Below are 14,624 nucleotides of genomic sequence, written 5' to 3' on the forward strand. Positions count from 1 at the left end.
AATACCTTTATTAGGTAGCAGAGTGAAATAGGGACGTACGGTCTATTGTATTTTGCGATATTAATTGCCTATGCATTGATGATGGGGTTAATACATTGAACTGTACGAAAATAGTAACAGTTTTCAAGCTATTTATAGTATACAAACAAAAACACATTCTTACACAAATGTTTAAAACAAATACAAAAAAGGCTGTACAATGTCTACAAATAATTAAAACTATGCATGTCTTTTCAGACTTGAACCTGCCCGGTTTTCCGACAGTTACAGGGGAAGATGGGACGAGCAATGGGATCCCCTTGGCTACGCCCCGCCTGGGTAAGATCTTGTTAAACACTGTTTGTTACCCTTGGCTACGCCCCGCCTGGGTAAGATCTTGTTAAACACTGTTTGTAACCCTTGGCTACGCCCCGCCTGGGTACCGAGTTAAATTTGAAAGAAATGAGCATAAAACACGCTATTTCTACCTTAAGAGACTAAAGTAGATCACAGTAAATCTTTTAGCATTCACCAATCGTTTAATATTTTTGCGCTTTCTGCTATTGAATACACGGTTACAATCTTCTTATCAGTAATTCGTAGTTTCCATAAATGCATGATTAAGTAAGTAGTTAAAGGTTTATCAGAAAAAAATTATGTTTGTTATACATGTGTATGGATTGATTTTGAATAAGAGTGTCACTTTAAGGGACCACATTAATAACCAAATTTTAAATTGTCAGAATCATGTGGATCAGCCGCTTACTCACGTATAGGTAACAACATGTCCGAATTTGCAATCGTGGTGGCGATTGTAGAGTCAGGCCATAATGCAGTCGATGAACGCAAACAGACCTCAATAAACCCTTTAAAAATCATGAAAAATTCATTCTTTATTTCCGCATTTGATCGGCCTCTTACGCAACTTCATTGAAAATAAATAAAAATCATTTTCGAAAGTACGAACGTTTTTGATAAATTACACAGGTTAAACGGTATTAATGTGTTCCAAAACTTTGCTGAAACATTATCTCTTCACGATTATTTTTCGATACATCTTTATTAAACAGCGTATTTATGAATTTTTAGGCAATTTAGAAAAGATTCATCACGCGTTTGGGAGTGTGGTCAAAACCATTGTTTGAAATTGCGGTTAATTTTGCTGAAAAGTGATAAAAATACAAAAGAATTGCATAAATCGGGATTTAGATACGAGGGCTGTCTATTAAATTGTAAATATTGAGGTATTTTTATGCAAATATGGCATTTTTGACGCTCAGTTGTTGCGGGACAATTTAGAAACAGTATGAAAAAACTATTATTGATATTTAAATATGGACTCTCACAAATTGACGCTTTTGACCTTTAGTAAAAAAAATCCTCAGAATAAGCTCATCTTAGTATCACTGCCTTCAACTCAGCCATTTAAGATAGCTCACTAAAGAACTGGCCCCTATTTCTCGAAACTTCTTAAGTCCCTTATAACAGTATTAAGCTAATCTCACTATTTTCGTTGTTCTATAAAATGTGTTATGTTTACTTCTTCAAGAATTTTTAGAAATTATGTAGGAAAAATCTGTATGATTATCAGAATAAAGCATTTTTCATTTATCAAAATCCGTTTTCAGTATGTATTTTGGCTAATTCAAAAAAGCCGCTAAAGCCGGTTAAGCTTAAGAAGTTTCGAGAAATTGGGGATCTCAATGGTTTAGTAAACTGCCGAAAGTTTCATTTTTCTTAAAGCTTTAGTAACGCTGTAAGTCATAAAAAAAATCAAATTTCAAACTTAAATATGTCAAAGTTAAATTGTCAAAACAATCAGTCTGTGAAAGTGCAGCTTTAAAGGGCGCAGATAAGGTTGATTAATTTTTTTTGTTTAAATCTAATGCATTATTATCTTGACCTCATTTTACTTTAATGATCAAAACAAATTAAAACATATAATTTGGGTATAGATAAAAAAATATTAGCCATTACAAATGGGGTTTTGCAAATGATGACTACGTGACCACGAATTCCCGATTTCAAAAGGCGTCAAAATATCGCTTTTATGTTTTATCAGTACATAAACTATATCCTTTTTTATTTGTTTTGATCATTAAAGACAAACAAGTTAAACATAATAATGCATTAGAATAAGAATTTTCCTTAAAGATTAAATGTGTGTTACGAAAACAGATCTCGAAATATTGCTTGTAAAATCCGATAAGCGTTACCTTAACTGAAGGGGATGGGGAGGGGGATTTTAAAAACAATTTTAAGCGATTTTCTTCGTATATTAAAATTATGTTAGTGGTATAGTTGCATTTTGTGCTAAAATGAATTGAACCTAAGTCAGTATCAAAGCTGCGCTCTCACAGATTTACAGTTTTGACAACTGTTTTATTTTTTGTCTTGGAATGAGTCAATTTTTGCGTAAATATCTGCAAACCAGTAATATAAGACTGCTGACAAAAGATTAGTTCGCAGATTTTCATATTTCTTTTCGGAAATTAATGTTTTATGGCTAAAAGCGTTACTAACGATTTAAGAAAAAATGCATCAAATATCAATTGCTGAACTTTACTATGAAAATGTGCGATCTGATATAAGCAGTCTGAGACTAATATCACTAGTTTCAATGCATTTTTGCATAACATTGTCAAAACGTTTAATCTGTGAGAGTCCATCTTTGAAAATGAACAAACAAAAAAACATAAAAAATAATTATGTTGCCATTTTTGACGTTTATCTATATATCAGATAATTGATTAGGACTAAAATCCTTAAAACTGGGCAAGGTGTGGTATTCAATATTCAGTTAATAATAATCTAATGGTCATTCATCATAGTCTTCATTCACTATATTGGTCAGATGTTACTACGTAATCCGATTAGCTACATCGTTCTTAGATTCATTTATATCAGCCCCGGGCCGGTGGCGGATCCGTAGTCTAGTGGTAATACAATTGACTGTCGATCCAGGGGTCGCAGGTTCGATTACCCGCCGCATCACTAAAAAACACTAATCGTCTTCCGGGGGGGAGGGGGGACGTTAAATTGGGGTTACGATGTCAACGTAACCAATTTAAAAGGGAACAAGTCACCAAATATTGACAGAAAAAAAAGTCGACCAGCTACGTGATCACAACATCATACGAAAGCAAAGCGATACATTATTATTAAAAGCCGAAAAAGGAAAAAAAAAGCATAAAACAGAATTGATAAAAGAAAGCAGACCACTAAAAAGAATAACCCATTTTTTGCAGAGCCCGCTCTGGTCTCTCTTTTGATATCAAATTTCTTTGAAATGGTATTATTTTCACATGAATTGTTAAGGCCTTGAAAAAGACGAATTAATTTTGCCACCCTGTGCGGTAACCATTGTGTTTGATTTATTTCCTTTGTTTAGAACCTCAAACAAGTTCGAGGTAAAAAAATAATTTGGAATAATTTCGCTTTTTTGATGATAAATGATTGTTTTCTTAATACGTACGTGTAGACTGGAGGTGAGGTTAGTTTTGATTAATATAAAAGTACACTTGATGTGAAATATTATTACTTTAAATGTATGATGATATACCATTATGTCTGATGTGAAAAAAAATCATTAGTTTGTTTAATCGGATAATCTAGCCACAACAGCAGCCACAGCAGCAACAGAAGCAGCTGCTGCTAATTTTGTTGTTTAAAATGACCGCGTTTAGTTTATAAATGCATTTGAGAAGTTAATTATGATTATAATATGCACTGTCATTTTTCAATGTTGCTTGTTTAGTATATGTGCCTTTTGTAAAAATAAACTTTACTATTTATTTTTTGTTTCTTTATATTTGTACATTTAGTAAACGACAGCCTTTAAACACAACGCCTTCAAACTTAAAAAAAACAAACACTCGAAAGACAATTCATAACCGACTGGGAAATGGAAACTTGGGTCGTTCGAAACATCTGTTCCTTCGAGGTTTTAGCTTGGACACTTGTGTCCTCGAGCGATCGCAGTTTTACTGTAATATCAAATTACAGATATCAAAAAAGAATAATGTTCGCATAAAATCACTATTATTTTATTTTTTTAATACATATATTTCAGAAGTCTAAGCTATCAAAGTCATCCGTCTGAAAGTCGTCTGAGCATTAATTCACTTCCATCGATGACGTTATCAAATACGTCATCAAATCCGGGAGGTGCCGAGTTTCCAATACCACCACGTGATCTCGTGAAACAGTTACACCAAGATAAAGAAAAGTATGATTATAAGTTTGATAGTAATAAGATGACTCCACTTAATTTTTAGATATCTTTTATTTATTTTTTTACGCTTTCTGATAAAATCAAGAATAATTTTGATATTATTTTCAATGTGTTCATGGGTTAAAAGATTTCATGATTTATTTGACCACAACCCAAGGCCTGAATTAGTATTCAATAAATCGATCTAAGAACGATGTAGCTAATCGGATTACTTGTTATTCATAACTAACCAATAGAATGAATGAAGTCAATGATTTATGACCCTAAAATTAACTTAAAATTGCATATTAAATACCAACAAAAACTTGTACAATTTATATCGGTTTGGTAGAAATTCAAAAATAATGAATGGAGAAAATATGAAAAAATACCGATTCTTTTCTGTTTGAAAAAAAGCTAGTTAACATGCATTGAAATTTAATCTGACCAAAAGTTATTGTTTGTATTTTCAGGAGATATCCAACCAATACAAAAACTCACCAAACTGCAAAGTAAGTATACGTTGTCTTTGTATAATCGGCACCTCATAGAAACAATGCATTCTATATGAAACGCCGGCTTGGAAATGCACCAGGAAGGCCGTACTATTGATATGAAAGAGTTTAAATAATCGAAGGGCTTTTTCACCAAAAATTGTGAAGAGGCCTAGCCTTTGTATTTCGGGAAATTTAAATGCGAGAAATTCTGCAAATTGGGAAATTAAAATGCGTAAACGTTGCAAAATGGAAAATTCGACACATGAGGACTGAAGACACCTTTAAAACACGGGCCAAGGTATCCATATGAAACTTGGAACTCATGTTACAAAAAACAGGCTCATATCTTACATGTGAGGGTACTTCTAGCTGATTTGTTTTCAATTATGGCCTTTTTAATAAGAAATTTGTACAAACACTCCACAGGGTCAAGCTTAAAAGGTCTAAGATGTATGGACTTTCAATTGATACACATGTAGATTTTATTGGGGGAGAAATCATGTCTTTGACTTCGCTTTTTTAACATGCCGCAATAATTTGCTCAAACAGAATACATTTTTATTGTAAATTTGCGAAGTAAGATCTTCCTTTTTGGGAAAAGTATCTGGGAATTGTGAAAAAATATCTTGAAATTGGGAAAATATGTCATTTTCCCAATTGTGAAGTTCTAGTAGCCTAATTTCGGCCCCTAGCAAAGAAGGTGAAAACGCCCTGAATAGTACATTATTTTTTATTAAAGTTAAATGATGAATTGTTTTAAAACTCAGCAAAAACATAGTGAAAAAGTGAAGATCTGTTTTTGGTTATTCCTTACCACAATACATGATAACAAAAAACAAAACAAAAACAAGTTGATCAATATTTTTAACAGTTTGTCCCCTTTTCGTGAAAAAGGCGAAGCAGACAACATGCTACCTTTTAAAGAAACGACATGGCAGTTACTCCCCTTTTAAAATGTGTTATAAAGCTTAAATATTTTTCTACCTATGTAATGGCTGACCTCTGTCATTGCAAAATCCGGGGTTTCCTCCCCTACCAGTCTTCCAAAGCTATCACGTGTTGAAAGTATATGTTAATAGAAATAAATTCTAGTTTAAACTTTATTTAATTTTGCAACGATCGTGAAACAAGCTATTACAACTTATATTTATCACTCTCGTTGGCACGATGTTGCGCGGGAGTGTGGTCTTGTGTTGTGGGGGAAACCGGAGAACCCGGAGAAAACCCACTTGTCCGGCTTGATGACCACTTACCAAACTCACATGCGCCCAGGCCAGAATCGAACCCGGGTCGCTATGGTGAGAAGCAAACCGGACAACCAAATAGATTTTAAACTAGTAATTACTCATTTTATCGTATTATGATATAATATGCACTGCGCCATTAGTAAAAAATATTGATATTTCTTTTAATATGTAATCTAAAACATAAATGCATTATAGTTATCGATATTCTGCCAACCAGTTCGTGAATTGTTTAGTGTTGACATATCTAGTCAAACAGTTGAACGGACGATAAAAATGTTGCACTTTTAGATCAGAAAGATTATATTTTATAATATATTATATAACAATATAACATCCATTTGGAACCCTCGGCCATTTTCTATCGAAAACAACCTCGGATGTATATAAAAGAGCTAACAATATCAGAAATCTTGACATTTAACAACGCTGCAGGTTGATCGCGTAGAAATTTATATTTAGCAATTAAGCTTAATGACTTCTCTTTTCGGAGTCTTAATTTTTCATGCAAAAATACAATTTAAAATTAGTAATAGAAACTGCACGTGAAAACACTTTAATTAATTACTTATTTAAATTTAACGAACTACTTCTACTGATGTACCAGCATACATCCGAGCTTGATTTTTTATGGAAAGTGGCCGAGGTATTCCGAAAGTATAACATAATCAGTATACGATATACGCTTCAATACTGACTGATTTAAGATACTCAGATACGGTTCAATTGCCACATCCGGTTGAAGCGTCATGTTGTCGGCGCAAATTTTGATCTACTTGATATATGTTATCATTTTCACCACATTTGTTGCATTCCTATCACAGATTTGAGCCACTTTATTGAATTGTTAGTTGTTTCGTTCAACAGTTTTCGTAATGTTTTTTCCAAACATTTCTTTATGTACACAATCGGAACTTTCTTCACATATATGGTGTTGGGGGTCGTGAAAATCAAGAAGTCAGTGTTATTATTCATGTAAATCGGTCAGTTTACTTTAGAATACAACCTACATTTACAGCCAATGATATCGCAGATTTGCAATCGTTATATACTAATCACTAAGAATATTTAAGAATATTTCAACTTTCACGGATGTTTAAAGTTAGATGACCTGAATTAAAATCTTAAAAATTAAAAAGTGCTCATTCCCTTGATTCGCCCAATCTTAATCATTAAGATTTTAATTAATGGTATCCGACTATAAAATAGAATATGTAGAGCATTTATTTAGTATCCATTATATCAAAGAAATCTCGTCTAAGTAAAACGCCCGGACTCTTTCAGCGATTTAGATGCGGAACGGTGGTTAAAGATTAATGATAAAATGCAATTACAAGGGACTTTTTTTCTAAATTGATTTATAAATTGATTCATAAATCTGGAGTAGTCCTGTGATCTCATATCATAAACATCTGAACAAAGAGATTTCATGATATACAGAGCAATTCCGTTGCATATTTTGGAAACATCGTTCTTCTTTTTAGGATGTTGCCAGATTTTTTTTATATTTTTATGGATTAATGTTACTAAAGCTATTGCTCGTTTGCTAATAATTACACATGATAAATTAAGATACATCATAAGGCGTTAACATTTTTAGAAAGTCATTTTTAGAAAAAAACACTGATAGATGGGTTTATAAAATTGAACCTTTTGCGCAAAAATGAACTTACTGAACGAGTCATCGTATACTAATTAGCCCTTTTGAACATTAAACGTCTGAAGTACGTCATGTTGACATGCAAATGGTTCCTATGTACATTAATTTCATTTATACAAAATGAAGATTAACAACTCGTTTGAGGTCCTCGAGATCTCAAAAAGAACAAAAGATGGTTTAGACAATAAAAAGATATTAGACAAAATAAAAAAAACCTCGTTTGCAGTAGTTATCATCGACTTTTCATTGTTTTATAACTAAAATATTTCTTATAAAACCTCTTTAGTTTATAGGCGCTTAAAGAAAAATATTTAATGCAAATTTTCCTCTTTAATGTACAACATATTAAAATGCATGTTATCAATTAAATTCTAGTTATAATGCATTTTATGTTTGACAAAACTTGTATAAGGGGAAACAACTTTGAAGTCACAATGTCTGATGGTGTATTTTAAAAATACAGATGATGCGATCATTTAGTCCAAACTCCACAAACTGTTACTTCCCTTATAATCACTTCCGTCAAGCAAAGCACATGGCAATTTTGTTTTCAAAATTTAACCTCATTTCACCTTGAATAATTGAAAGGATATTCAACTATCCTAACAAGGTAGAAGAAAAACATTTAAAAAAGTATACATCACTGAAATCCAACTCATGTTAGCTAACTGTTTTTTATTGTAACCCAGTTGTATATAATATATAAACAATAACACTTAAACGTAATGTTTTAAAGCTTTTATAACTTAAAGTTTCAACGGTAGATATAAATAAATAATCGGATTATGTAACACCAGGCACTGTTTGATGAATACGTGTCGTTTATCGGCAAAACAAATGATGTTTATATAAACAGAAACATGATATAGACGCAAGCATATGCACATCATTGCAAATTTTTAGACAGTTTTTACTATTTTTGCCATTTGTTGAATCGTAGCGCATACTTTGCAAGCGGGAAACCAAATCGCAAAATAAGTTTTGTACAAAGGCATGTTAATTAATGATAAATGGAAATTATTTTTAATGAAAAATATAGCAAAAACACCACCATTAAAGGCAATATTGTAATCTATCATCTGTATGGTAATTTTTTGGTTTTAAGGCCCTTTTAACACAAAGTTGTTTTCTTTTTGCTTTTTTATAATCATTGCGTTTACTCATAGTTTTTATTTAATAGTTTAATTATGCATTATTATATCTTAATTTTATAAGATTATGCATCCTTTTTCTAGTATAATTTTCATAGCTATCCGGGCAGTGTACTTACCTAAAGGTATTAAGACAAATTAAGACAAATGCCTTGAACTGAAAATCCATACCAAGTACTGTCGTGCATATTTTATCTATGAAATGATCAAAATTTATATAAAAACCTACAGAAGCAAGCACAGTAGTCGACTGTTTAAACCTAAATCTCGTTTAATGGCAAAGGGTAAACGCCAAAGACATAGACCACAAAAACAAACAAGCACAAACCAGAATCATGGAACAACAGCACAAAACTCCACACATAACACAGTATATATATACTATTTAAAAAAAATAAGGGGTGTTTATCAAGGACTGTTAGGTATCGCCTTGGAACGGTCAGTTAAATGTCAATTAACTGGGTTTTTTAACTAGTTTGTGTGCACAACCTCACACTTATCCCAAAAATCCCGAATAAGGTAAATACGTAAAAGGTAAATCTTATCAAAGTATGCAATAACTTGAGGAAACTTAATAATGAAACAAATAAAAATAAACTAATAGGTAAACCCCAAGTACTTCTATGATTAAGGATCCCGACTCTATCTGCAGAGGAAGTAAAACAATTCAGAGTACCTAATGAAAAAACCTTTCAAAGATATGATGCAGTTATTGTCAAAAACAAAAACTTACAGAAGATTATCTCACAGTTGAAGCTATGTGATATTTCATATAATTTTGGATAAAATTTACAAGTATATGCTACCTTTAACTATCAACACTAGCTTAACAAGTAAGGCTTGGTGTTGTTTGTGGAGTTTGGTGCTGTTGTTCTATGTTTCTTGTTTTTGTTTTGTTTTTGTGTTCTATGTAGTTGGCGTTACCTTGTGTCATTAAACGGGGTTTATGCTTAATGTTTAGCCTACTGAGCTTGTTTCTCTAGTTTTACACATAAATATTGGTGGAAAAACTGACTGAAATATATTTTATGAAACTATTTGTTAGTACATTCGTCAGAATTAATCTACATAGTATCAAAGAAAAATATTTGAAAAAAAATCCGCGATTGTCATTGGCCCAAAAAATGCAAACACCTATTTTTATGAATACAACATCAGCATACACGAGACTCTTATAGACAGTGTTAAAAACATTACAGACATGAATAGTGCACCGAACATCAACAACAAATTGTTTGCTAAATTAAATAAAAATAGTGAACAAAAAAGTGCATGCCTTTTGTAAATGTTGTGATGGAACGCTTTCATTTTTGTTTTGGATTGAAGTGAATTACAATCTGTTATACTTAATATCATATATAAAACAAATTTTGAACAATGTTGACGTAAATAATAATGTCATAAATAGTATGTTTGGTTTACAAGTGTCTGGGAACAATCATCTCAAGTTTGATGTACTTTGTTTTGTATAGAAATCATTTTTTTTATTATAAATTTTTCTTTGACAAAGAAATTGTTCCGACGGTATTCAAAAGTATCAATAACAACCCCAGGTTTGCATGGGTATCACTAATAACACAAAGGCTTTCAGGTTCAGATACGTATAATTGGAACTTATTTTTCTTTCTTTCGTATCTACATTTAGAATAAAAAATAGTGTGTACTAAAATACTCCTACAGTATGTTAGATAAATAAGTATTTGCATGTGTATTTGCTGTCATTAATTTTAACGTTTTTTGACATTGTTTCAACATCAACTATATTGTAAAACAGAAGAGTGTTTTTGTTTCATCCTTTACCAATCATATTTATTTATACTGAATCAATTTGTGTCAATATTTTCATTTTTTTTTTAATAATTGATCGTTACATGTTAACTGATTTTTGCTTTGTATAAGTTATAAATATGTCTTTTGATGTATAAAGTATCCCCTGAACAAAACACAAGAACAAAAAACATTGGCATGACAAATAAAAAACTTATGACCAAACCCAAAAAAGTAAAAACAACAACTTTGTACATGTATCTGCAACAAGTTAACAACTAAACAAGCAATATATGTCTTAAATGATATTGAACTTAATTGACATTCACTATATAAGGGAAATGACTCATTTTACTCTCATCAATACTATTTCAACCAACAGCTCAGAGCTAGCTTTACTTTATACAATACATCACTTCTAAAGTTTCTTAAGTTGGAAATGTTTTGATAACGGTGAGGCTTAAAGGATACTTCTGGTTCTGGTTAAGGTCTTCTAACGAAATAGGTGCCCAGATGTTAGATGTTTGTTTAGTCCGTCAGTTAAACTTCTCCTCTTGCTTGCGATTGTGTGTTTTTATATGTAGTTTTATACTCAATTTAACTTTAACTTTAATTTAACACCATTCCCCAATGATGACAAAAGCGTTCTTACATAAAATCTGATAAGAAATCCTACCGACAATACTTGGCCAAGATGTACCCCTACCACTATTCTTTTTTGAGGCCTAACGATTTAAGTTAATAAATGCACACCTATCATTAGTAAAATGACGTAATGAAACGCATCACTATTTATTGACTATTACGCAATGGTCATACTATGAGCTTATTTTCTCTTTCAATACTATCATTACAGTTGCCGATAGCTATTTTTTTAGAAAATGCTACATTCGCTTTCGCAAAAATAGATAACGTTGCGTCGACGACAGTTTGCTATGTAGGTTTAAGATTGTCTACTCATTTAAAATTACATCCAATCACACATTGCTACCATTTGTCTTACCGATGTCTATTCGATACACACAGATAAGGGAAAAAGCTAACCTTTTTCTTCGTTTTCTTGGTTCTATCTTTTCTACGATTCGATTTATTACCTCAACAACAAAATGTTAAACCGGTTTAAGAGCAAAACGGTTACAAACGGATAGGTTTGGAATGCGGAACGGGATAGGTCTAAATTGCGGAACGGGATAGGTCTGAAACGAGGAACGGATAGGTCTGAAAAGCGGAATGGATAGGTTTGAAATGCAGAATGGATATGTCTGAAATGAGGAACGGATAAAGCAGAACTGTAGTCGTTTTACAGAACTTACAGAGTTCACTTCATATAGGCACTTTCTTCTACACAGAATGAACTACCGAGTGCATAATCGTGTGCATTAAAATTTACCACGTGACTAGAATCATCACATTTTTTTTTTTTATATTTTTCAGAAAATGGAAAAATATCGGAACAATATAACTACCCCAAAACGCATATCTGTACTAATATATTTGTCTTTTGTCTGATTGTGTAAGTTAAAAACTCGACGTGGCGCAAATGTTCGCCAACAAATGACGCGACGTCCGAACTGGGACTAACATGTTTATGCATCCCTTTCAGGGAAAGTTTTCTGTGTTATAATGTATATATTATGTGTTTGTTTATTTTCAGAAAAGGAAAGCACGTTCGTTTATCCCCACCATGTGACCGGAAGTCATCTGATCGTTGACCGGAAGCTGCACTGTTTCGATGCGCAGAACACCGGTGATAGATAATGCATTTTCCGGCTGATACCAAATGTGATATGATGAAGAAAGAAGAGACTGAGAGAAAACAATTGCGAATAAAGTGCAAATCTATATGTGATCAATATTTATTATTATCGAACTGTTTAGTTATAAATGTATCTTTGTACTAGAATAAGATGTATATCTATATGAAACTAACGGTGAAATCTGATGTAGAATGGTTTTCACCTTGTTATGTTTTATTGAACATAAAAACTATAACATAGAATATATATCTCATATCAGAGAAAAACGCGTGACTAACACTACGGTCTTAAATTATTGGAAAATCAGGAAAGTATTAAATTTGAAGATTTATCTACAAACCATTCTACAATATGAAAAGCACGAAAGGTGATGAACACAATAGATGTACCGGAAGCATTGTAAACTGTATGTCATTATACTCTAGTGAGATGTTGAAACGTGTAGGTATCTCAGTATGCTATTTTTGGTTGAAGCGGAAAGGGCGTCCCCTTTCGTAGGAACATGTTGAAAAACAACAACAGTCAATCGAGGAACTATTTTTAAGACTTCAGAACTAACTTGAACACTTGTTGGAACCAACATTAATGTGTGTGCCTAGACGTTCGGAATTACGCATAATTACGCCCCCTGGAATCAGTTTTGATTGAACTGACTGTTATATTGACTTGTGATCAATTCAATAACTTATTTGTACTAAAATGCATTGAATCATAAGCAATATAATTGACATGATTTTTGTCAGGTTTTTGAATGATCGTTTGTTTGTCTGTCTATGAATTGTGCATATTATCATTGAAAATATTATCACAAAAATAGATGTTGTTTCGCTTGTATGTCATAAGGCCATGCCACAGAATATCCTCACAAAGAAAGATTAGTTATTTCCCTTTTAAGTCATTTAGTCATGACACATAATATCCTCACAAGAGAAAAGGAGTTGTTTCCCTTGTATGTCATAAGGCCATGCCACATAATATCCTCACAAGAGAAAAGGAGTTGTTTCCCTTGTATGTCATAAGGCCATGCCACAGCATATCCTCACAAAGAAAGATTAGATATTTCCCTTTTAAGTCATTTAGTCATGACACATAATATCCTCACAAAAGAAGAGGAGTTGTTTCCCTTGTATGTCATAAGGACATGCCACATAATATCCTCACAAAAGAAGAGGAATTGCTTCCCCTGTATGTCATTAGGCCATGTACAAACCCAAAAAATATTATTTATAAATTTTACAATAAAAATACTAATAAAAACCAAATGACTTAAAATATTATTTTTGAAATGAACGGAGTTATTTATAGCGAGGTCACACCTGTTCCGAGGCAATAACAAGGAGGTGAACGGCCTTCCTTATTATTTATTTTTCAATGTATTAGGCCGTTGTTATGCAACATTTCAATCTCGTATGTATTGTTATGAACGTGCACAGCATAATAGTATAAGGTGTTTTGAAAGTAAATGATTTAATGAGTTGTTGTATGATGAATATGTTGTTTATTGGTTATAATACATTTTATAAATGCATAATATTTACAGGAATGTGATTAACACATGTTGTTGCATTTCTGATTATTATATTTTGTTCATATTAAACTATTTGCTCGAATAAAACGATAAAGTGAAATGCCTTCTTTATTCAATTTTTTTCTTAAACAGGTGTAGTAAGTCAGTTAAACTATGAAGTATGTTTCGCTGAAAGTTATCCATGAACTGTTTGCCTTAACTTTGTGCTTATGACATTAAACATTGTCGTAGGGCCATGCCATAGCGCGAAAGGCATAAAATTGTGCGTCAGGCCTAAAGATTGTCGTAGGCATTGACATTGTGCCTAATAGCTTATCATTGTGCATAAGGCCATACCATTGTGCGTAAGGCGTAACATTGAGCGTAAGGCATTATCATTATGCGTAAGGTCTTAACATTGTGCGTAAGGCATTAACATTGTGCCGAAGGCCTTTACATTGTCATAAGGCTTTACATTGTGCGTTAGGCATTAACATTGTGCATAAGGCTTAATATTGTTCGTAAGGCATTAATATTGTACGTAAGGCTTAAGGCTTTACATTGTGCATAAGGCTTAACATTGTGCGTAAGGCATTAACATTGTGCGTAAGGCATTAACAATATGCGTAAGGCACTAACATTGTGCCTTGAAAGAGGGATTGCATTGTAATGATTTTACTAATGGGTAGATGTTTTTATTGTATGACTTAGCCGAAATTTATTGTTATGAGAATTCACTGACGGTTCCAAGGCGATTACACCAACGTTGACAGTTCCAGGGCTGTTACCCCGGTTGCCATTACAGTGAACTTTTATTTCGTCGACGTTTAGTACTGATCTGTTAGCCTT

The 14,624-nt window shown here is 32.5% G+C and overlaps 1 protein-coding gene across 3 annotated transcripts in view; it reads left to right on the plus strand.

Moving 5' to 3' along the window:
* Positions 1-13,896, plus strand: part of LOC128222492 (uncharacterized) — a 31,535-nt gene extending 17,639 nt beyond the window's left edge. For 2 of the 3 annotated variants that reach the window (XM_052931521.1, XM_052931522.1), the window contains exons 5-8: positions 238-318; positions 4,052-4,207; positions 4,666-4,704; positions 12,166-13,896. In XM_052931521.1, the coding sequence (XP_052787481.1) occupies positions 238-318; positions 4,052-4,207; positions 4,666-4,704; positions 12,166-12,223 (334 nt within the window). In that variant the 3' untranslated portion in view covers positions 12,224-13,896. The remainder of the gene's footprint in view (positions 1-237; positions 319-4,051; positions 4,208-4,665; positions 4,705-12,165) is intronic. The other variant, XM_052931523.1, reaches the window with a different exon arrangement.
* The last annotated feature ends 728 nt before the right edge of the window (positions 13,897-14,624 follow it).

This window comes from Mya arenaria, chromosome 16 (genome assembly GCF_026914265.1).
Source record: "Mya arenaria isolate MELC-2E11 chromosome 16, ASM2691426v1".
NCBI lineage: Eukaryota > Metazoa > Mollusca > Bivalvia > Myida > Myidae > Mya > Mya arenaria.